At 49.1% G+C, this 23,747-nt stretch overlaps 1 protein-coding gene across 1 annotated transcript; it reads right to left on the reverse strand.

Moving 5' to 3' along the window:
* Positions 1–376: 376 nt before the first annotated feature.
* Positions 377–22,221, reverse strand: LOC120933747 (cornifelin homolog). Its single transcript, XM_040347121.1, has 4 exons — positions 22,146–22,221; positions 14,013–14,124; positions 5,645–5,814; positions 377–895 (listed from the first exon to the last, which is right to left on the reverse strand). The coding sequence occupies exons 2-4, from the start codon at positions 14,119–14,121 to the stop codon at positions 725–727; spliced, it is 450 nt and encodes a 149-aa protein (XP_040203055.1). The 5' UTR covers positions 14,122–14,124; positions 22,146–22,221; the 3' UTR covers positions 377–724.
* Between the last annotated feature and the right edge of the window lie 1,526 nt (positions 22,222–23,747).

Below are 23,747 nucleotides of genomic sequence, written 5' to 3' on the forward strand. Positions count from 1 at the left end.
TGGGTAGTGGTGGTCCCCCCATGTCTCTCAGTATCTCCTTGTTGGGTGGTGGTGGTCCCCCCATGTCTCTCAGTGTCTCCTCGTTGGGTAGTGGTGGTCCCCCCATGTCTCTCCTCGTTGGGTAGTGGTGGTCCCCCCATGTCTCTCAGTGTCTCCTCATTGGGTAGTGGTGGTCCCCCCAAGTCTCTCAGTGTCTCCTCATTGGGTAGTGGTGGTCCCCCCATGTCTCTCAGTATCTCCTTGTTGGGTGGTGGTGGTCCCCCCATGTCTCTCAGTGTCTCCTCGTTGGGTAGTGGTGGTCCCCCCATGTCTCTCAGTGTCTCCTCATTGGGTAGTGGTGGTCCCCCCAAGTCTCTCAGTGTCTCCTCATTGGGTAGTGGTGGTCCCCCCATGTCTCTCAGTATCTCCTTGTTGGGTGGTGGTGGTCCCCCCATGTCTCTCAGTGTCTCCTCGTTGGGTAGTGGTGGTCCCCCCATGTCTCTCAGTGTCTCCTCATTGGGTAGTGGTGGTCCCCCCATGTCTCTCAGTGTCTCCTCGTTGGGTAGTGGTGGTCCCCCCATGTCTCTCAGTGTCTCCTCATTGGGTAGTGGTGGTCCCCCCATGTCTCTCAGTGTCTCCTCGTTGGGTAGTGGTGGTGGACCTCCACTGAGAAGGTCGGTGTCTTCGCTCCATTGTAACGTTCTGGGTTCTTAGAGTTCACATTCACCAAGCCCCATGACTAAGGCTAGTATGAGGGGGCCGGGTACCTGACATTCTGCCCTGGCATCGTCACGGTGGTGGTCTGGGCTGTTACAATGTAAGCCGGCTGCTTGCGTCTCTTGATCTCTCGAGCCATCTGGCACCAGGTGCAGCACAAACAGCAATACAACATAAGGCAGTCTTCACACATCGATCCCTGGGGGGGGGGGGGGTGTAGAGGTGGTAAGAGAGAAGAGGGGAGCAATGAGAGGGGGGGAAAGAGAGAGGAGAGGGGGAGAGATGAGATTGAGAGAGGGGGGTACAAAGCAGAGGAGTGCAACAGAGAGAGTGGAGAGAGGAGAAAAAGTGTGCAGGAAAAGAGAAGAGGGGTAGACAAGGCAGATAGAGGGGGGGGGGGGAGGAGAGAGATATTTGGGGATTGGATAAATAAAAGAAGAGAAAGAGTGAGAGGAAGAGAGCAAAGCAGGTTGAAGAAGGAAAGAGATGAAGGCAGAGGAGAAAAAGTAAGAAAGAGATAGCGAGAGAGGGGAGGGAAAGAGAGGGGGGAGATATAGAGGAACAGTAAAGAGAAGAGAGTGATCGTGAGTGGGAGAGGAGAGAGAGGGTCAGACAGGAGAGAAAGAAGGAGATTGAGAGGGTGGGGAAAGTGAAGAGCAAGAGGGTGGGGGAAGTGAAGAGCGAGAGGGTGGGGGAAGTGAAGAGCGAGAGGGTGGGGAAGTGAAGAGCGAGAGGGTGGGAAAGGAAAAAGTGAGTGGGAAAGAGAGGATAGAGAGAGGGTGGGTGGGAGAGGGGAAAGATATAGAGAGTGTGGGACAGGAAAGAGAAGGAGTAGGAGAGAGGAAGGGTGGGGGATAGAGGAGAGAGGGAGATAGAGGATGAGCAGTAGAGAGAGAGAGAGAGAGAGAAAAGAGAGAAAGGGTGGGACAGGAGAGAGTGATAACAGGTAGGAGAGGATAGACAGACAGTGTGGGAGTGTAGAAATGGAAGGAGGGAGGGAGAGTTGGGGGAGAGGAGAAAGAGTGTCAGAGAGGACAGAAAGAAGGGGAGAGAGAAAGAGTGTGAGGGAGAGAAAAAAGATTGAAAGATGGAGAGGGTGAGTGGGAGAGGGGAATGAAGGAGAGAGTGATGGTGGGTGGGAGAGGAGAGATAGAGAGGGTAGGACAGGAGAAAAAGAACGATGGTGGGGGAAAGGAGAGATAGAGGGTGAGTAGGAAAAAGGATCAAGAGATATTGAGTAAGGGCGGGACAGAAGAGATAGAGAGCGTGGGTGAGAAGAAAGAGAAGGAGAAAGGGGGGCGGGGTGAGGAGAAAGAGAGGGTCAGACAGGAGAGAAATAAAGAAAAAGGGTGGGGTGAGAATAAGATGGTGGAAGGGAGAGGAGAAAGAGGGTGAGAGAGTAGAGAAAAGAAGGGAGCGATGGTGGGTGGCAGAGGAGAGATAGAGAAGATGGGAGAGGAGAGAGATAGAGAGGATGGGAGAGGTGAAAGAGAATAAGAGAGAGAGGGTGGGGGGACAAGGAGAGAGAAAGAGAGAGGGTTGGTGGGAGAGGAGGATAGAGAGGAGAGAGATATAGAGGGTGGGAGAGGAGAGAGATAGAGAGGGTAGGAGAGTAGAAAGAGAAGAAGAGAGAGAGGGTGGGGGGACAAGGAGAGAGAAAGAGAGAGGGTGGGTGGGAGAGGGAAGATAGAGGGGTGGGAGAGGAGAGAGAGATAGAGAAAATGTGAGATGAGAGAGATAGATAGGATGGGAGAGGAGAAAGAGAAGAAGAGAGAGCAAGGGTGGGGGACAAGGAGAGAGAAAGAGAGAGGGTTGGTGGGAGAGGAGAGAGATAGAGAGAGTAGGAGAGGAGAAAGAGAAGAAGAGAGAGAGGGTGGGGGGACAAGGAGAGAGAAAGAGAGAGGGTTGGTGGAAGAGGAGGATAGAGAGGAGAGAGATATAGAGGGTGGGAGAGGAGAGAGATAGAGAGGGTAGGAGAGTAGAAAGAGAAGAAGAGAGAGAGGGTGGGGGACAAGGAGAGAGAAAGACAGAGGGTGGGTGGGAGAGGGGAGATAGAGGGGTGGGAGAGGAGAGAGAGAGATAGAGAAAATGGGAGATGAGAGAGATAGAGAGGAGAAAGAGAAGAAGAGAGAGCAAGGGTGGGGGACAAGGAGAGAGAAAGAGAGAGGGTTGGTGGGAGAGGATAGAGAGGAGAGAGATATAGAGGGTGGGAGAGGAGAGAGATAGAGAGAGTAGGCGAGGAGAAAGAGAAGAAGAGAGAGAGGGTGGGGGGACAAGGAGAGAGAAAGAGAGAGGGTGGGTGGGAGAGGAGAGATAGAGGGGTGGGAGAGGAGAGAGAGAGATAGAGAAATGGGAGATGAGAGAGATAGAGAGGATGGGAGAGGATAAAGAGAAGAAGAGAGAGAGGGTGGGGACAAGGAGAGAGAAAGAGAGAGGGTGAGTGGGAGAGGATAGATAGGTTAGGAGAGGAGAAAGAGAGGAAGAGAGAGAGGGTGGGGACAAGGAGAGGAGAAAGAGGGGGAGGGAGGTAGAGGAGAGAGGGTGAGTGGGAAAGGGAAGAGAGATAGAGAGGGTGGGAGAGGAGAGAAAATGAGAAAGTGATGGGGAAGGAGAGAGTGATGGAAAGGGTGAGAGAGGAGAAAGTAAAGGAGAGAGGGAGGAAGAGACAGAGGGTGGGTGGGAGAGTGGAGAGAGAGAGAGAACGGAGTAGAATAGAGGGGATAGAGAGAAAGTAAAAAGGGAGTGTAGATAGAGAAAGAAGAGGACGGGAAGATACAGAACGTTATTCGGTCTCCAGGCCTTAAACAGAATTACTTTCATTGAAGTATAATACAATACACAACATGTACCGATAATATAGAATAAGACTTTGTTTAATTCCAGAACTGGTTTTATTTAGAAGAGGCGGAGTCTGTAATGGATTAAAGAATGTTTCAGCTTTCTTTTACAGGTAAATACTAATCAAAAAAGAACAGTAAAGAGCAATCTAAAGTCATAATCTTGTTTCCAGAAGGGATATAAATACTGTAAAAATGAATAAAAAGACATAAAATTCCCACCAGAAGATGGTTTTGGGGACAATCAGGGGAATTAGATGATCACAGCACGTCCCACCACCGCCAAACCTGCCTTGTTCCTCCTCAATGTTGCCGGTCAGCCGGGTGACAAAGCCCAGAAGCCTGGTGTGCAGTCCTCTTTTTTTAAATGAAATCCGGGAAATTAACAAAACTTCCTGATCCAATATAACGGCACGGGGAACTGTCAGACGTGGTGGGAACCATATTAACTAAGCAGATAGACTTGTTTCAGGCCTATCTGCGCCACTCAAACCATTTTCTATATCAGAGTGAAATAGAAACTAGAGCAGGTCTGCACCTGATTAATAGAGGGAATGAGGACGTTTCCTATATAGAAAACTGCCACGGAGTCCCCCAGGTTTGGCCTTGGTGGACAGAATGTGAGCTGTAAGCATACCACTCTCATTCCTATCTCTGCCTGTGTACTGTGATCACCCTGCACGAGCAGAGCCTGAAGGGTTAGCAACCATTCTCCTCCCTCCTGCTCTAAACTGAGCGAGGGGTGTGGATGGGAAGTCCCAGCTATTCCTTCCCAGGGCCACAGAACTGATTGCCCCTAATTAATAAAGAGGCGTGCACCCCTTTTGTCAACTAGGAGCAACATCTGCTCATTTTTTTATGTTCAGAAGAGTGAAGCAAGGATTGTGCTTGCATCGCTCTTTGTTAATTCCACCCCGGGGCCCCACATTCGTGTCAGGAGGTAAGGTGCAGCACCCATAGGTGACTCCTAGTCTCTAGTCCAAATTTTGTCAAGTAAAAGAATGTCTTCACATCCAATCTTTCTCATTTAAGGCTTGGCTTCTGGGACACACTGGGAACACAAGGCTGGAAGCAGGCTGGGACACACTGGGAACACAAGGGTGGAAGCAGACTGAGACACACTGGGAACACAAGGGTGGAAACAGACTGGGACACACTGGGAACACAAGGCTGAAAGAAGGCTGGGACACACTGGGAACACAAGGCTGAAAGAAGGCTGGGACACACTGGGAACACAATTCTGGAAGAAGGCTGGGATACACTGGGAACACAAGGCTGGAAGAAGGCTGGGACACACTGGGAACACAAGGCTGGAAGCAGGCTGGGACACACTGGGAACACAAGGGTGGAAGCAGGCTGGGACACACTGGGAACACAAGGCTGGAAGCAGGCTGGGACACACTGGGAACGCAAGGCTGGAAGAAGGCTGGGACACACTGGGAACACAAGGCTGGAAACAGGCTGGGACACACTGGGAACACAAGGGTAGAAGCAGGCTGGGACACACTGGGAACACAAGGATGGAAGCAGGCTGGGACACACTGGGAACACAAGGCTGGAAACAGGCTGGGACACACTGAGAACACAAGGATGGAAGCAGGCTGGGACACACTGTGAACACAGGGGTGGAAGCAGGCTGGGACACACTGGGAACGCAAGGCTGGAAACAGGCTGGGACACACTGGGAACACAAGGATGGAAGCAGGCTAGGACACACTGGGAACACAAGGCTGGAAACAGGCTGGGACACACTGGGAACACAAGGGTGGAAGCAGGCTGGGATACACTGGGAACACAAGGGTGGAAGCAGGCTGGGACACACTGGGAACACAAGGGTGGAAGTAGTAATCCTTCCAGCAGCCCTGGTCAGATCAGAGAACATTGTTATGTCTACAGCCTTTCATCATTACTCCTTAGTTCCCAGGAGGAGTCGGCCATATTGGATTTTGTTGGCAGTCCTTGTTGTCTCTGTATATAGTCCAGCAGTGGAGCTGCCCTCCTCCCTAGGCATTAACCTTCACACATGGGCAATCCATGAATGTACTTTTTATGTTTGTAAGTATCGGAAGAGGTGAATTGCTCTTACGCTTTGGCCATAGCCAGGTACTTACACGTATTTTGTACCGTTCCCGGATCGACGTTCGCAGTGCCAGAGATACAGGGGGGACAACCGGAGAGTAGCCAAACCAGCTTGTGTCCAGTGCGGGGAGACACATGAACTCGCCATGGTCATGGACCGTCGCACATTGGAAGTATTGGAAGCAACAGGAGGCAAATAAACCTGAGAAGAGACGGGAGAAGGCAAGAGGTGGAGAGAATCCGTTATGTCGTGGAATTTCATATCTACTGGAGGTTAGAGGTCATATACAATGAAAGGCCCTGGAAATGGGCCCCTAAAGAACACCAGTGCTGAGCAACCTGAGGGCCCCTTTGGAGGCATCTTACACCACCTTCCACAAAAATACACACGTCCTTCTCAATCAAAATATAACAAATGATAAAAGAGCTTTTTCCTTATTTCAGTGTTTTTTATTTTTTAAGTTACCGTATAAAAAATGCCCCCCCCACACCCCCCGGCTTATAATCAAGTCTCCTGCTGTATCTTGCTGTCTTAACTGTTGCCGGGTGTACTGCGCACGTGCGAGCGCATCCACGAGAATGTCTTTCTTGCCGTGCGGTGGCTAGTGGAGTTGGTGTATTTGATGGGTAAGACGTTGTAGGTCAAGGCGTTCTCGTGGACGCGCTTGCGCATGTGCAGTACACCCGGTTGGAGAATTAAATAAATTGGAACTTTTAACAGAACACCGCCGACTGCAGTTGCATGCAACAAGGTACATGAAGCTGCAGATGGGCATTGATGAGACAGGTGGGCACAGTGAGGCTGCAGATGGGCACTGATGAGACAGGTGGGCAGTGAGGCTGCTGATAGGCACTGATGAGACAGGTGGGCACAGTGAGGCTGCAGATGGGCACTGATGAGACAAGTGGGCAGTGAAGCTGCAGATGGGCACTGATGAGACAGGTGGGCACAGTGAGGCTGCAGATGGGCACTGATGAGACAGGTGGGCACAGTGAGGCTGCAGATGGGCACTGATGAGACAGATGGGCACAGTGAGGCTGCAGATGGGCACTGATGAGACAGGTGGGCACAGTGAGTCTGCAGATGGGCACTGATGAGACAGATGGGCACAGTGAGGCTGCAGATGGACACTGATGAGATAGGTGGGCAGTGAGGCTGCAGATGGGCACTGATGAGACAGGTGGGCAGTGAGGCTGCAGATAGGCACTGATGAGACAGGTGGGCACAGTGAGGCTGCAGATGGGCACTGATGAGACAGGTGGGCAGTGAAGCTGCAGATGGGCACTGATGAGACAGGTGGGCACAGTGAGGCTGCTGATGGGCACTGATGAGATAGGTGGGCAGTGAGGCTGCAGATGGGCACTGATGAGACAGGTGGGCACAGTGAGGCTGCAGATAGGCACTGATGAGACAGGTGGGCAGTGAAGGTGCAGATGGGCACTGATGAGACAGGTGGGCACAGTGAGGCTGCAGATGGGCACTGATGAGACAGGTGGGCACAGTGAGGCTACAGATGGGCACTGATGAGACAGGTGGGCAGTGAGGCTGCAGATGGGCACTGATGAGATAGGTGGGCACAGTGAGGCTGCAGATGGGCACTGATGAGACAGGTGGGCACAGTGAGGCTGCAGGTGGGCACTGATGAGACAGGTGGGCAGTGAGGCTGCATATGGGCACTGATGAGACAGGTGGGCACAGTGAGGCTGCAGATGGGCACTGATGAGACAGGTGGGCAGTGAGGCTGCAGATGGGCACTGATGAGACAGGTGGGCAGAGAGGCTGCAGATGGGCACTGATGAGACAGGTGGGCACAGTGAGGCTTCAGATGGGCACTGATGAGACAGGTGGGCAGTGAGGCTGCAGATGGGCACTGATGAGACAGGTGGGCAGTGAGGCTGCAGATGGGCACTGATGAGACAGGTGGGCAGAGAGGCTGCAGATGGGCACTGATGAGACAGGTGGGCACAGTGAGGCTGCAGATGGGCACAGTGAGGCTACAAATGGGCACAGTGATGCTGCAGATGAGCACAGTGAGTCTGCAAATGGGCATTGTTGACCCTCTTTTCCACTTACAGTAGCTGCTGCATTCTCACCCTAGGCTTATACTCGAGTTAATACGTTTTTCCATTTTTTTGTGGTAAAAATTAGGTTCACACTGGGCATGTGAGGTGCGGTGCCACTATACCGTCGTAATTACCACGATGTTCGGCCGCTAGTGGTGCAGTTTTAACCCCCGCTAGCGGCCGGAAAAGGGTTAATAGCGCCGGCAATGCACCTCTGCAGAGGCGCATTGCCGGCGGTATTACCGCGTAGGCATGTGCAAAAGGGAAAAAATTGTTTTAATTAGTTATTTAATTAATTTCGTTAAGTTAGATTTGTTACATGTGTTAAATTCGTTTTCGGAATTCGTTCGTTTTCGACCGAATTTCGAAAAATCTGGTCGAAATCGAAAATATTTCGACCGGATTCTAAAACAAATAGTCTCTTTTCGAATATAATTTTTTTTTCGAATTCCGATCGAATTTCGTCCGTGGGTTTTCAATTCGTTCGGATTCGGTAAATTAGTTAATATTGCAATTCGGGAATTCGTATGCATCTGGATGTCCGAATAATGAAAAATTTGTCCGAATTTGCACATGCCTATTACCGCGTTTTACTATTGATTTCAATGGAAAGGAGTGGTATAGGAGTGGTAAACATCCCGCTCCTATACCGCTCCAAAGATGCTGCTTGCAGGAGATTTTTTTTCCTCCTGCCAGCGCAGCGCCTCAGTGTGAAAGCCCTCTGGCTCTCACATTGAGAATGCTGGGGCAGGATTATTTATGCGCTATTTTTAGCGCTAAAACGCCTGAAATACGCCTCAGTGTAAAAGGGGCCTTAGAACTTAGACGGGCCAGACTGTGGCCAGTGGGAGTAGAAAAATGCCCCAGCCTGAGCCTCATGCCGCGTACACACAGACGTTTTTCGGGTTGTAAAAAAGGACGGTTTTTTTATGTCATTAACCACTTAAGTACCGGACCAATATGCTGCTAAATGACCCAAGGGGTTTTTACAATTCGGCACTGCGTCGCTTTAACAGACAATTGCGCGGTCGTGCAACGTGGCTACCAAACAAAATTGGCGTCCTTTTTTCCCCACAAATAGAGCTTTCTTTTGGTGGTATTTGATCACCTCGGCGGTTTTTATTTTTTGCGCTATAAACAAAAATAGAGTGACAATTTTGAAAAAAATGCAATATTTTTTACTTTTTGCTATAATAAATATCCCCCAAAAACATCTAAAAAAATATTTTTCCTCAGTTTAGGCCGATACGTATTCTTCTACATATTTTTGTAAAAAAAAAAATCGCAATAAGCGTTTATCGATTGGTTTGCGCAAAATTTATAGCGTTTACAAAATAGGGGATAGTTTTATTTTTTTTTATTTTTTACTACTAATGGCGGCGATCAGCGATTTTTTTCGTGACTGCGACATTATGGCGGACACTTCGGACAATTTTGACACATTTTTGGGACCATTGTCATTTTCACAGCAAAAAATGCATTTAAATTGCATTGTTTATTGTGAAAATGACAGTTGCAGTTTGGGAGTTAACCACAGGGGGCGCTGTAGGAGTTAGGGTTCACCTAGTGTGTGTTTACAACCGTAGGGGGGTGTGGCTGTAGGTCTGACGTCATCGATCGAGTCTCCCTATAAAAGGGATGACTCGATCGATGCAGCCGCCACAGTGAAGCACGGGGAAGCCGTGTTTACATACGGCTCTCCCCGTTCTTCAGCTCCGGGGAGCGATCGCAAGGGGGCGGCTAGAAGCGAATAGCCGCGCCCTCGTCCCGGATCGCTCCTGAAGCCACGGGAACCGCCGCATGTACTGGGGGGGGGGTGCCAATCGGACCCCCGACCCACGTCTAGGCAGGGAAGTACAGGTACTCCAATGTGCCTGTCCGTGCCATTCTGCCGACGTATATGTACATGCGGCAGTCCGGAAGTGGTTAAAAACGATGGTGTGTGGGCTCCAGAGCATTTGTCACGACGTAAAAATGGCCATTTTTAACGTTGTCGTTTTTAAAGTCGTAAAAAATGGTCGTGTGTGGGCTTTAACGACGTGAAAAAAAAAACGCACATGTTTAGAAGCAAGTTATGAGACGGGAGCGCTCCTTCTGGTAAAACTACCGTTCGTAATGGAGATAGCACATCCATCACGCTGTAACAGACAGAAAATCGCAAATCGTCTTTTACAAACACGGAATCAGCTAAAGCAGCCCCAAGGGTGGCGCCATCCGCATGGAACTTCCCCTTTATAGTGCCGTCGTACGTGTTGTACGTCACCGCGCTTTGCTAGAGCATTTTTTTTTCACGATCGTGTGTAGGCAAGGCCGGTTTAACAATAATCGGGTTGAAAAAAACTCTGGCCCAGATTCAGGTAGCAATTGCGCCTGCGTAACCATAGTTTCGCAGCGCAATTGCTGACTTGCGCCGGCGTAACGAGTGCTCCTGATTCAGAGAACTCGTTACGCCGACTGCAGCCTAAAATCTGCGTGGCATAAGGCTCTTATGCCACGCAGATTTTAGGCTGCATTCTTGCGTTGACCGCTAGGGGGCGCTCCCATTGTGGTCAGCGTATAGTATGCAAATTGCATACTTACGCCGATTCACAATGTTGCGCGGGCCCTGCGTACGCAAGTTACGGAGTTTCCGTATGGCGTCTTTAGCGTAAGACTGCCCCTTCTAATAGTAGGGGCAGCCAATGCTAAAGTATACCCTCCGTTCCCACGTCGTGAAATTTGAATTTCGCACCGTTTGCGTAAGTGATACGTGAATGGCGCTGGACGCCATTCACGTTCACTTTGAAGCAAATGACGTCCTTGCGACGTCATTTGCCGCAATGCACGTCGGGAAACTTTCCCGACGGCGCATGCGCTTTACGATCGGCGAGGGAACGCGCCTAATTTAAATGATTCCCGCCCCCGGCGGGATCATTTACATTGCGCGCGCTTACGCCGGGCAATTTTGCCGGCGCGCCCTTGCAATTTACGGAGCTACTGCTCCGTGAATCGAGGGCAGCGCAAAATATTTGCGGGGGCGCAGGGCAAAATCGTTGCCCTGTGCCTCCGCAAATAGAGCGCAAATGTACCTGAATCCGGGCCTCTGTTTTTTCTAGACCATTAAAAATGGTGGTGTGTACGCGGCATCAGATGCTCCATCAACCCTGGGCAGGCCAGTCACTGGAAACTGCAAACATCTCCTACGTGGTTCCAGGAAGTCTCCACTTTTTAGGATTCTCTCCAATAATACCACTTTTCTGGCTTCATCCGTTCCTCGCACTTTCTAGGTTCGGCAGCCTTTGCGGCGCTCCCTAGAACTGCATCTCATTGTCAGTCGTGCCTAGTTCACCTCATAGCGGCCTCAAGAGTCAGCAGTGGCTATCGGAAAGTTTAACCACTTGACGACCGCCTAATGTCCAAAGACGTCCTGGGCTTTGTGCGGTGATATCTGAATAATGGGTGGAGCTACAGGCCTCATTAATTTTTTTGCCGTTTTCAGCTGCCGATTCCCTACCATAGGAACGATCATAGCGGCTGTTCCACCATGTGATTGTTCTTACGGGCGGCAAAATTGGATGTCCCCCCCCCCTCCCGGCGCCCTCAGGTGCTTCTCCTGACTCACCGCTGCAGTTGGAGAATTGATCCGCCGGCCCCAGGTCTTGACCATAGAGATTTTCGGCGTACCAGATGGCCGCCGGAAGTTCTATGATTGTCGGAGGCCAGGCGCGATGTTATGACGTCACGTCCGGCCTCTGCATTCCAAAAAAATGGCGCCGCTTCGGCTGTGAAGCGGTGATCTTTTTTTTTCTTTTTAATTTTAGGCTTCCCAGCCTAGAGGTGAGGTCTTATTGACCACCCCGCCCCCCCTCCCCCCCATATCTCATGTTTACATTTCTTGTAATAGGAATAAAAGTGATCCCAATTTTTTTTTAACCACTTAAGGACCGCCTCCTGCACATATACGTCGGCAGAATGGCACGGCTGGGCACATGTACGTACAGGTACGTCCTCTTTAAGTGCCCAGCCGTGGGTCGCGACCCAGTCCAAAGCTCCCTGGCCGCGGGACCTGTGGACCCGATCACCGCCAGAGTCCCGCGATCGGTCCCCGGAGCTGAAGAACGGGAATAGCTGTGTGTAAACACACCTTCCCTGTTCTTCACTGTGGCGCCGTCATTGATCGTCTGTTCCCTAATATAGGGAAACACGATCAATGAAGTCACACATCCAGCCCCGCCCCCCTACAGTTAGAAACACAGATGAGGTCACACTTAACCCCTTCAGTGCCCCCTAGTGGTTAACTCCCAAACTGCAATTGTCATTTTCACAGTAAACAATGCATTTTTAATGCATTTTTTGCTGTGAAAATGACAATGGTCCCAAAAATGTGTCAAAATTGTCCGAAGTGTCCGCCATAATGTCGCAGTCACGAAAAAAAAACGCTGATCACCGCTATTAGTAGTAAAAAAACAATAATTAATAAAAATGCAATAAAACTATCCCCTATTTTGTAAACGCTATAAATTTTGCGCAAACCCATCGATAAACGCTTATTGCGATTTTACCAAAAATATTTTACCAAAAATATGTAGAAGAATACGTATCGGCCTAAACTGAGGAAAAAAAGTTTATATATTTTTTGGGGATATTTATTATAGCAAAAAGTAAAAAATATGGAATTTTTTTAAAAATTGTCGCTCTATTTTTGTTTATAGCGCAAAAAATAAAAACCGAAGAGGTGATCGAATACCACCAAAAGAAAGCTCTATTTGTGGGAAAAAAAGGACGCCAATTTTGTTTGGGAGCCACGTCGTACGATCGCGCAATTGTCAGTTAAAGCGACGCAGTGCCGAATCGCAAAAACTGGCCGGGTCCTTTACCTGCCTAAAGGTCCGTGGTCTTAAGTGGTTAAAAGTGTAAAAAAAAATAAAAATTTGAAGTAAAATGAACAATAACATTTTTTTTTTTAAAATGCCCCTGTCCCCGTGTGCTCGCACTCAGAAGGGAACGCATACGTAAGTCCCGCCCACATATGAAAACGGTGTTCAAACCACACATGTGAAGTGTCAGCGCGAACGTTGGAGTGAGAGCAATAATTCTAGCCCTAGACTTCCTCCGTAACTCAAAACAATCCCCTATGGGGATTTTTAAGTAGCGAAGTTTGACGCCATTCCACGAGTGTGACATTTACTCGGCGTAACTTAATCTTTCACATTATGCAAAAAAATTGGGATAATATTTCCATTTTTTATTTGATTTGTAAGCATGAAAAGCTTTTGAAAAAAGCGTTTGAAAAATTGCTGCGCAAATACCGTGCGAGATAAAAAGTTGCAATGACTGCCATTGTATTCTCTAGGGTCTCTACTAAAAAAAACATATATAGGGCCAGATCCACAAAGAACTTATGCCGGCGTATCTATTGATACGCCGCGTAACTTCTAGGATGCCCCGTCGTATCTTTGTTTTGTATCCACAAAACAAGATACAACTGAATGTGGGCTAGATCCAACTGACGTACGTCTTAGTACGCCGTCGGATCTAAGGTGCATATTTACGCTGGCCGCTAGGTGGCGCTTCCGTCGATTTCCACGTAGTGTATCCAAATTAGCTAGATACGCCGATTCTTAGAACGTACGTCTAGCCGGCACATTTTTTACATCGTTGACGTAAGGCTTTTTTCGGCGTAACGATATCTCTGGGTCTATGAGGCGTACGCAATGTTAAGTATGGACGTCGGGCCAGCGTCGAATTTTCCGTTGTGTACGTCGTTTGCGTAAAACGTTCGCGAATAGGGCTTTGCGTAAATTACGTTCACGTCAAAAGCATTGACTATTTGCGACGTGATTCCGAGCATGCGCACTGGGATACCCCCACGGACGGCGCATGCGCCATTAAAAAAAAAACTTCATTTACGTGGGGTCAAGTTGAATTAACATAAATCACGCCTACATCTTTGTCATTTGAATTCCGCACCCTTACGCTGACACATTTACGCTACGCCGCCTTAACTTTAGACGCGAGTGCTTTGTGAATACAGCACTTGCCTCTCAAAGTAGCGGCGGCCTAGCGTAACTACGATACGCTACGCCTGCTTAAAATTACGCTGATCTACGTGGATCTGGCCCATAATGTTTGGGGGTTCTGAGTATTTTTCTAGCCAAAAAAATGTGATTTTTACATGTAGGAGGGAAGTGCCAAAATTGGCCCCGATGGGAAGTGGTTAAAGAGCATTTCAAATGCTAAGTCCCGCCCCTGCAGAACCAGAGATGATGGTTGAGTCAGGAATTAGGGGGAACGTTTGTATGAATTGTTGGGATTGTTTTTTTCTAATTGTCCTAGAAGAAGAAAAGTGGAACTTACATGAGCCCATGTCATCAAAGCAGTCACAGATTCCGGTGCTCCAGTCATTGTTTTGGGACACTATTGTTGTTGTGACCACCGAGGATGGCTGTACTGTGACGGTCTGCATTACCTGCAAGGGACAACCAATAAAAACATAGTGACCTCATATGTTACCATTCTGTGCAAGGGGCAACCAATGACAACATAGTGACCTCATATGTCCCCATTCTGTACAAGGGGCAACCAATGACAACATAGTGACCTCATATGTCCCCATTCTGTGCAAGGGGCAACCAATGACAACATAGTGACCTCATATGTCCCCATTCTGTGCAAGGGGCAACCAATGACAACCCAATGACCTCATATGTCCCCATTCTGTGCAAGGGGCAACCAATGACAACATAGTGACCTCATATGTCCCCATTCTGTGCAAGGGGCAACCAATGACAACATAGTGACCTCATATGTCCCCATTCTGTGCAAGGGGCAACCAATGACAACCCAATGACCTCATATGTCCCCATTCTGTGCAAGGGGCAACCAATGACAACATAGTGACCTCATATGTCCCCATTCTGTGCAAGGGGCAACCAATGACAACATAGTGACCTCATATGTCCCCATTCTGTGCAAGGGGCAACCAATGACAACATAGTGACCTCATATGTCCCCATTCTGTGCAAGGGGCAACCAATGACAACATAGTGACCTCATATGTCCCCATTCTGTGCAAGGGGCAACCAATGACAACATAGTGACCTCATATGTCCCCATTCTGTGCAAGGGGCAACCAATGACAACATAGTGACCTCATATGTCCCCATTCTGTGCAAGGTGGCAACCAATGACATCCCAATGACCTCATATGTCCCCATTCTGTGCAAGGGGCAACCAATGACAACCCAATGACCTCATATGTCCCCATTCTGTGCAAGGGGCAACCAATGACAACATAGTGACCTTATATATGTTACCATTTCCTGCAAAGAACAACCAGACAAAGCTTTTCTAGAGCTCCAGTATTCTTTACCTAGGCTGAGATGATGTCATCAGTTTGGTGCAGGCAGTAGAAAGAATTTCCTCAGTCTCCCCTCTCCCGGAGATCAGACCAGTGGCGTCACTATAGGGGTTTGGGGATTGAGCATGGCCACATTGAGTCCCAGAGACCAGACCCCTGTACCATCCACCCATGGCTCCTGGAGACTCCCACCACTCCACTGTGAGCATGGCCACATTGAGTCCCAGAGACCAGACCCCTGTACCATCCACCCATGGCTCCTGGAGACTCCCACCACACCACTGTGAGCATGGCCACATTGAGTCCCAGAGACCAGACCCCTGTACCATGCACCCATGGCTCCTGGAGACTCCCACCACACCACTGTGAGCATGGCCACATTGAGTCCCAGAGACCAGACCCCTGTACCATCCACCCATGGCTCCTGGAGACTCCCACCACACCACTGTGAGCATGGCCACATTGAGTCCCAGAGACCAGACCCCTGTACCATCCACCCATGGCTCCTGGAGACTCCCACCACACCACTGTGAGCATGGCCACATTGAGTCCCAGAGACCAGACCCCTGTACCATCCACCCATGGCTCCTGGAGACTCCCACCACACCACTGTGAGCATGGCCACATTGAGTCCCAGAGACCAGACCCCTGTACCATCCACCCATGGCTCCTGGAGACTCCCACCACACCACTGTGAGCATGGCCACATTGAGTCCCAGAGACCAGACCCCTGTACCATCCACCCATGGCTCCTGGAGACTCCCACCACACCACTGTGAGCATGGCCACATTGAGTCCCAGAGACCAGACCCCTGTACCATCCACCCATGGCTCCTGGAGACTCCCACCACACCACTGTGAGCATGGCCACATTGAGTCCCAGAGACCAGACCCCTGTACCATCCACCCATGGCTCCTGGAGACACCCACCACTCCACTGTGAGCATGGCCACATTGAGTCCCAGAGACCAGACCCCTGTACCATCCACCCATGGCTCCTGGAGACACCCACCACACCACTGCGAGCATGGCTATAGCCACAATCTCTGACCATCTCTTGTGTCCTCTCTGCAGTCTTTGACCATCTCTTTGTATCATGTCCGCGGTGGGAGGGATGACAACATGTTTCACAGCACCGGGTGACACCAACCCTAGTGACTGCCACATTGTAACTTTGCATGTCGAGTCTCGAGGTGAGGGGCTGTAACGGGGGCTGATCTGTGTCAGACATTTGTGAGCACAGCCAAGAACTGTACAGACACCAGGATTAATTAATTAATGTCTAAACCACTGGCAACAAAAGTGAGTACACCCCTAAGTGAAAATGTCTAAATTGGGCTGAATTAGCCATTTCCCCTCCCCGGTGTCATGTGACTCGTTAGTATTACAAGGTCTCAGGTGTGAATGGGGAGCAGGTGTGTTAAATTTGATGTTATCGCTCTCACTCTCTCATACTGGTCGCTGAAGGTACAACATGGCACCTCATGGTAAAGAACTCTCTGAGGATCTGAAAAAAAGAATTGTGTCTCTACATAAAGATGGTCTCTAGGCTATAAGATGATTGCCAAGACCCTGAAACTGATCTGCAGCGCGGTGGCCAGGACCATCCAGCGGTATAACAGGACGGGTTCCCCTCAGAACAGGCCTCGCCATGGTCCACCAAAGAAGTTGAGGTCACGTGCTCAGCATCATATCCAGAGGTTGTCTTTGGGAAATAGACGTATGAGTGCTGCCAGCATTGCTGCAGAGGGTGAAGGTGTGGGGGGTCAGCCTGTCAGTGCTCAGACCATACGCCGCACACTGCATTAAATTGGTCTGCATGGCTGTCGTCCCAGAAGGAAGCCTCTTCTAAAGATGATGCACAAGAAAACCTGCAAACAGTTTGCTGAAGACAAGCAGACTAAGGACATGGATTACTGGAACCATGTCCTGTGGTCTGATGAGACCAAGATAAAGGTATTTGGTGTCAGATGGTGTCAGGCGTGTGTGGGGGGACCAGGTTAGGAGGACAAAGACAAGTGTGTCTTGTCTACAGTCAGGCATGGTGGGGGGAGTGTCATGGTCTGGGGCTGCCGGCACTGGGGAGCTACAGATTATTGAGGGAACCATGAATGCCAACATGTACTGTGACATACTGAAGCAGAGCATGATCCCCTCTCTTCAGAGACTGGACCGCAGGGTAGTATTCCAACATGACAACGACCCCAAACACACCTCCAAGACCACCACTGCCTTGCTAAAGAAGCTGAGGGTAAAGGTGATGGACTGGCCAAGCATGTCTCCAGACCTAAACCCTATTCATCATCTGTGGGACATCCTCATACGGAAGGCGGAGGAGCGCAAGGTCTCCAACATCCACCAGCTCTGTGATGTCATCATGGAGGAGGGGAAGAGGACAGTGACAACCTGTGAAGCTCTGGTGACCTCCATGCCCAAGAGGGTTAGGTCAGTGCTGGAAAATAATGGCGGCCACACAAAATATTGACACTTTGGGGCCAATTTGGACATTTTCACTTAGGGGTGTCCTCACTTTTGTTGCCAGCGGTTTGTATATTAATGGCTGTGTGTTGAGTTATTTTGAGGGGACAGCAAATTTACACTTTTATACAAGCTGTACACTCACTACACTACATTGTAGATACAAAGTGTCATTTCTTCAGTGTTGTCACATAAAAAGAGAGAAGGAAATATTTACAAAAATGTGAGGGGTGTACTTACTTTTGTCAGATACTGGGCCAGATTCTCTAAGATTCTGCGCTGGCGTAGTGTGAACCATTTACACTACGCCACCGCAACTTACTGGAGCAAGTGCCGTATTCCCCAAACACTTGCTCCGTAATTTGCGGCGGCGTAGTGTAAATGGACCAGCGTATGGCCGCGGAATTCAAAGGGGGCGGCTTGTATTCAAATTAAGCGCGCCCCCGCGCCGATCGAACTGCGCATGCGCCGGGCGGAAAAAGAGCCCAGTGCGCATGCTCCAGTTCACGACGGAAAACGTCAATGACGCCGACGTGAGCGTCATTGACGTAAAGTCGTATTCGTCGACGACTTAGTAGAACAACTTACTCGACGGAAAAAGACGACGCTGACCCGACGCAATACTTACCATGGCATACGGCGGACTGGTGTAAGGTTACCCCTCATATAGCAGGGGTAACCTTACGCTTACGCAAACGACGTAAGCGACGACTACGCGACGCAAATTTGTTCGGGAATCAGCGTATCAGGCTCATTTGCATAGTCAAATGAGAACTGAACGTAAACACCACCTAGCGGCCGGCGTTGCATTACATCTAAGATCCGACGGTGTAAGTGACTTACACCTGTCGGATCTTGGCCGTATCTATGCGAAAATGATTCTAGGAATCACTCGCATAGATACCCGGGCTCAGAAACAGAGATACGACGGTGTTTCCTGAGATACACCGTCGTAACTCTGCTGAGAATCTGGCTCTCTGTGTATATATATATATTTCTAGCTGAGTGGTCAGGAGTTCTCGGCGAGCGGTTGGCTGTCATTGGCCGGGACGGTCAGAGTCTGGCACGCGGTGGTAGGAGGTGAATACGCTGACACGGCATAGAGCGGTGACATCTGTCAATCACAGAGCGCCATTGTCTGTAGGTCACCTCTGTACCGCCGTCTGAGCGGAGCCCCGGGGCCCTCATCACTAATCCATCTCCTGTTATTACAGAGCAACAAACACTGAGGAATAATACACAGGAGGGGGGAGGACTCTGCTCCTTCCTCCAGAACTCTCCTCTCCTGAAATACTCTGCTGGAGGACTCTGCTCCTTCCTCCAGAACTCTCCTCTGCTGAGATACTCTGCTGGAGGACTCTGCTCCTTCCTCCAGAACTCTCCTCTCCTGAAATACTCTGTTATTCCAGTACAAGCATGGCAAAGTTATTTATTTATGAACTTAAAGTGGTAGATTCAGGTAGCAATTACGCCTGCGTATCCATAGATACGCAGCGTAATTGCTAAGTAGCACCGGCGTATCGACTTTTCTGTATTCAGACTGCAGATTTCTGTATTAGACTGCAGCCTAAGATATGACTGGCATAAGGCTCTTATGCCGTCGTATCGTAGGCTGCATTCTTACGATGGCCGCTAGGTGGCGTTCCCGTAGTGGTCAGCGTAGAGTATGCAAATTGCATACTCACGGCGATTCGCAACCGTACGCGTGCCCGGCGTTCGAATTTTACGTCGTTTGCATTCGTCGGTTTCTGCGTAAGGCTGCTCATGCTATTAGCAGGCGCAGCCAATGCTAAGTATACCCGTCGTTCCCGCGTCGCGATTTTTGAAAATTACGTCGTTTGCGTAAGTGAATCGTGAATGGCGCTGGACGCCATTTACGTTCACGTTGAAGCAAATGACGTCCTTGCGACGTCATTTACCGCAATGCAGTTTCCCGACGGAGCATGCGCACTACGTTCGGCGCGGGAACGCGCCTAATTTAAATGATCCACGCCCCCTACGGGATCATTTAAATTACGCGCGCTTACGCTGGCCACTTTTACGGAACGCCCCTGCAAATTACGGAGCTGCTGCTTCGTGAATGAAGCGTAGCGCAAGTAATTTACGGAGGCGTAGCGTAAAAACGGAACGCTGCGCCTCCGTAAGAGTGCGCAGCCCTACCTGAATCTAGCCCAATGTTACTTTGTATCTCTCTATCTCCTGTCTGATCAATGTTTATAAACAATGTTACTTGTTATCTCTCTATTTGAAACAACCTGAAGTACAATATTGCCTCCTAGAAACTACTAATCTCTCTAAAGAGGGAAATATTTAGACCCAGTGGGAAAACCTTATCTAAGGGGACAATATTTCCTTGCTGACAGACCTTTATTTGTGACAAAGTGGCAATGCTCTGTACCTTGGATCTGTGATCCACCTCAGAGGCAAACAGTTCATTCAAGAGACTAACACTCCATCCCAGAGAACCAATCATGTACGTCAAGGGGCAATAATCTACTATAAGCTGTATATCAGGAGGCATTCATTTACTCCAGGGGTAAAAAAGTTCCATCCTAGAGGCCAATATTCCAGCCTATGGGACAAAATTCCATCCCAGAGGCAATTTTTTCACACAAGGGAACAATGCTCCATCCCAGAGGATAATATTCCATCCCACAAGAATGATGCTCTAACACAGAGGTCAATATTATATCCCAGGGGAAAAAAACAATCCCAGATGGCAATTTACCATCCCAGGGACTGGAGCGATTTTGCAATCTCTGAGGTGCAGTATACCTTCCATTGGTACAATGCTTAATTTTTGAGGGCAATACTCCATCCCAGAGGACAGTATTGCATCCATTGGGATAATGCTTTGTCCCAAAAGGCAATATTTCTTTACAGAGGGCAATAATCCATCTCAGAGAGTCTATTTCCAGGACAGTAATCCATTTTGGGGAAAATTCTACATTTCATGGGGACAATGCTCCATCTCAGTGGTCGATAATCCACCCAGGAGACAATATTCCATCTCATACAATGCTTCATCCCAGGGGAAAATATTCCATCCCATGGAACGATGTTTCATCCCAGTGATCAACAATCCATCCCAGGGGACAATATCCATATCAGTGGCCAAGAGTCTATGCTAGAAAGTAATGCTCCATCAAGGAGTGCAACATTCCATGCCCGGAGACAATGCTCCATCCCTGGGTACAACGGTCCATGCCTGGAGACAATGCTCCATCCCTGGGTACAACGGTCCATGCTTGGAGACAATGCTCCATCCCTGGGTATAATGCTCCATGCCTGGAGACAATGCTCCATCCCTGGGTACAACATTCCATGCCTGGAGACAATGCTTCATCCCTGGGTACAACATTCCATGCCTGGAGACAATGCTCCATCCCTGGGTACAACATTCCATCCCTGGGTACAACATTCCATGCCTGGAGACAACATTTCATGCCTGGAGACAATGCTCTATCCCTGGGTACAACGCTCCATCTCTGGAGACGATGTTCCATCCCTGGGTACAATATTCCATGTCTGGAGACAATGCTCCATATCTGGGTACAACGCTCCATGCCTGGAGACAATGCTCCATCCCTGGGTACAACGGTCCATGCCTGGAGACAATGCTCCATCCCTGGGTATAACATTCCATGCCTGGAGACAATGCTTCATCCCTGGATGCAACATGTCATACCTTTGGGACAATTCTCCATGCCTGGAGACAATGTTCCATCCCTGGGTACAACATTCCATCCCTGGGTACAACATTCCATGCCTGGAGACAACATTTCATGCCTGGAGACAATGCTCCATCCCTGGGTACATCGCTCCATCTCTGGAGACAATGTTCCACCCCTGGGTACAATATTCCATGTCTGGAGACAATGCTCCATATCTGGGTACAACGCTCCATGCCTGGAGACAATGCTCCATCCCTGGGTACAACATTCCATGCCTGGAGACAATGTTCCATCCCTGGGAACAACATTCCATGCCTGGAGACAATGCTTCATCCCTGGATGCAACATGTCATACCTTTGGGACAATTCTCCATGCCTGGAGACAATGTTCCATGCCTGGGTACAACATTCCATGCCTGGAGACAATGCTCCATCCCTGGGAACAACATTCCATGCCTGGAGACAATGCTCCATCTCTGGGTATAACATTCCATGCCTGGAGGCAATGCTCCATCCCTGTGTACAACATTCCATGCCTGGAGACAATGCTCCATCCCTGGGTACAATATTCCATGCCTGGAGACAATGCTCCATCCCTGGGTACAACATTCCATGCCTGGAGACAATGTTCCATCCCTGGGTACAACATTCCATGCCTGGAGACAATGCTCCATCCCTGGGAACAACATTCCATGCCTGGAGACAATGCTCCATCCCTGGGAACAACATTCCATGCCTGGAGACAATGCTTCATCCCTGGGTACAACGTTCCATGCCTGGAGACAATGCTCCATCCCTGGGGACAACATGTCATACCTTTGGGACAATGCTCCACACCTGCACTGCTGTCTTCAATATTGTATTTATAAGCACAATTTGACAAATTCCAGTAAAAAATGTAGAAGAAATGAGAAGAGCAGAATGAAGAATAAGGACCTCATTGTCTCCAGTAACTGGTCCTGACAGATCATCACTCACCTCTGTCCTGCCGCTGTCCTCACTGTCACTGAGGAACCAAATCTTCTGTGAATCTCACCCGACCAGTTCTGCCCAATACATATAAACTGTATATATATATATACGCCTCCAACCAGTGTAAAAACTTGAAATAAAAAAAAAGTATCTTCCTTTGTCACAATAAAACTGGAGATAAGGGCCAACCGGTGTCACATGACCACATAATCCAAATTTATGGGCATTTTGTTATTATTTTTCTATTATTCTGATATGGACACCAACTGTGAAATGTCACTTCTCTTGTCCTGTATGTTGGGTTTGTGAGAATGAGGTCTGAGGACCCCAAACTGGGTGGAGAATGGGGGGGGGGGTCATACATCAGACTCCATATTGAGCAATTAAATCATAGGGCTGAACTGTTGGGCTTTGGAGACAAGAAAGGTGTAGTCAATTCCAATAAACCTTCATAGCAGAAGATGGTAAAATTCTAGCAGCATCGTAAAGTAAGTCAGGTGTGGCGGGGGGGGGGGGGGGGGTGATCTAAATCTGGTTTACTAGGTCCGCACATCCTGGTTTTAAAGCCTGGTTTATGATACATTGAATTGGACCCTAAAAACATAAAACATAAAAGAGAGCGCACGTGCCTAGTGCATTATCCTCAATAAATGTCTTTAATGAATAAAACAAGGAAATGTTTGTATCATAGCTTGTCATAAAACCATCAGCTCAAGTCCATGTAGAAGCACACACATCACAACGGACTCTCTTGCAGCAACACGTTTGGAGGGTTCCTTCTTCCTCATATTTCCTCATATTTTGTCTCTTTTTCTCCCATTAAACAATATTTTAAAGCCGTTAAGCTTCATCTCTAATGTTCTAAACAAGAACTTAAAGAATCCCCATCTCTTATGGATCTTCATCTTTGTCATACCCCTGTCTGGCGTGGCAGCGTGTATTACAGACATTTCTTAAATTTCAGAATTTCTACAGCAACCACAGAGATCCATTTCCTTTTCTGATAAAATATGTGGTGGAAGCTGTTGTGTGTGTAAAGACTTAACCGATCCAAGTGTAGATCCCTTCCATTCTGTTGACACTTAGATTGTTGTCCCATAAGCTGGCATCATCATATATTGATGGAAGAGGATGGGAGCTGGCCTGGCACTCAGTATGACATTACCTGTCCTGTATGCTGGGTGAAAAATTCTAACTTTAACCAGCAGATGTCCTACTCATCACACTGAGCAATAATAGACTCTCTGGGCTTTTTGTAATCCCCTTGTTGTAGTTCGGTCACACAGGGCCATGGATAAGTGGGTTCCACCAGTCCTCCTTTTCAGGGCACAGGCCAGTAGGGGGGCTCAGGCAGCTGGGTGAATCAAGTGTAGGCAGGGAGACTGATTGGCATGGCAGGGGAGCAATTACTGGAACCGATCCCCTAGATGGCTCTCTGTGCAGCAGCTGAAAGCTGGCTTCTCCTCCTCGCCTTCCCGCTGGCTTCTCCTCCTCGCCCTCCCGCTGGCTTCTCCTCCTCGCCCTCCCGCTGGCTTCTCCTCCTCGCCCTCCCGCTGGCTTCTCCTCCTTGCCTTCTCGCTGGCTTATTCTACACACCTTCCCGCTGGC

This window comes from Rana temporaria, chromosome 3, assembly GCF_905171775.1.
Source record: "Rana temporaria chromosome 3, aRanTem1.1, whole genome shotgun sequence".
Lineage (NCBI taxonomy): Eukaryota > Metazoa > Chordata > Amphibia > Anura > Ranidae > Rana > Rana temporaria.

Bases quoted from the DNA above. Each gene is read 5' to 3' on its own strand.
- LOC120933747 (XM_040347121.1), bottom strand. From the start codon at position 14,121: ATGCAGACCGTCACAGTACAGCCATCCTCGGTGGTCACAACAACAATA. The intron at 5,815-14,012 runs GTAAGTTCCACT...GTCTCTTCTCAG, and splicing joins CTTTGATGACATGGGCTCAT to GTTTATTTGCCTCCTGTTGC. The intron at 896-5,644 runs GTAAGTACCTGG...CCCCCCCCCCAG, and splicing joins GGGAACGGTACAAAATACGT to GGATCGATGTGTGAAGACTG.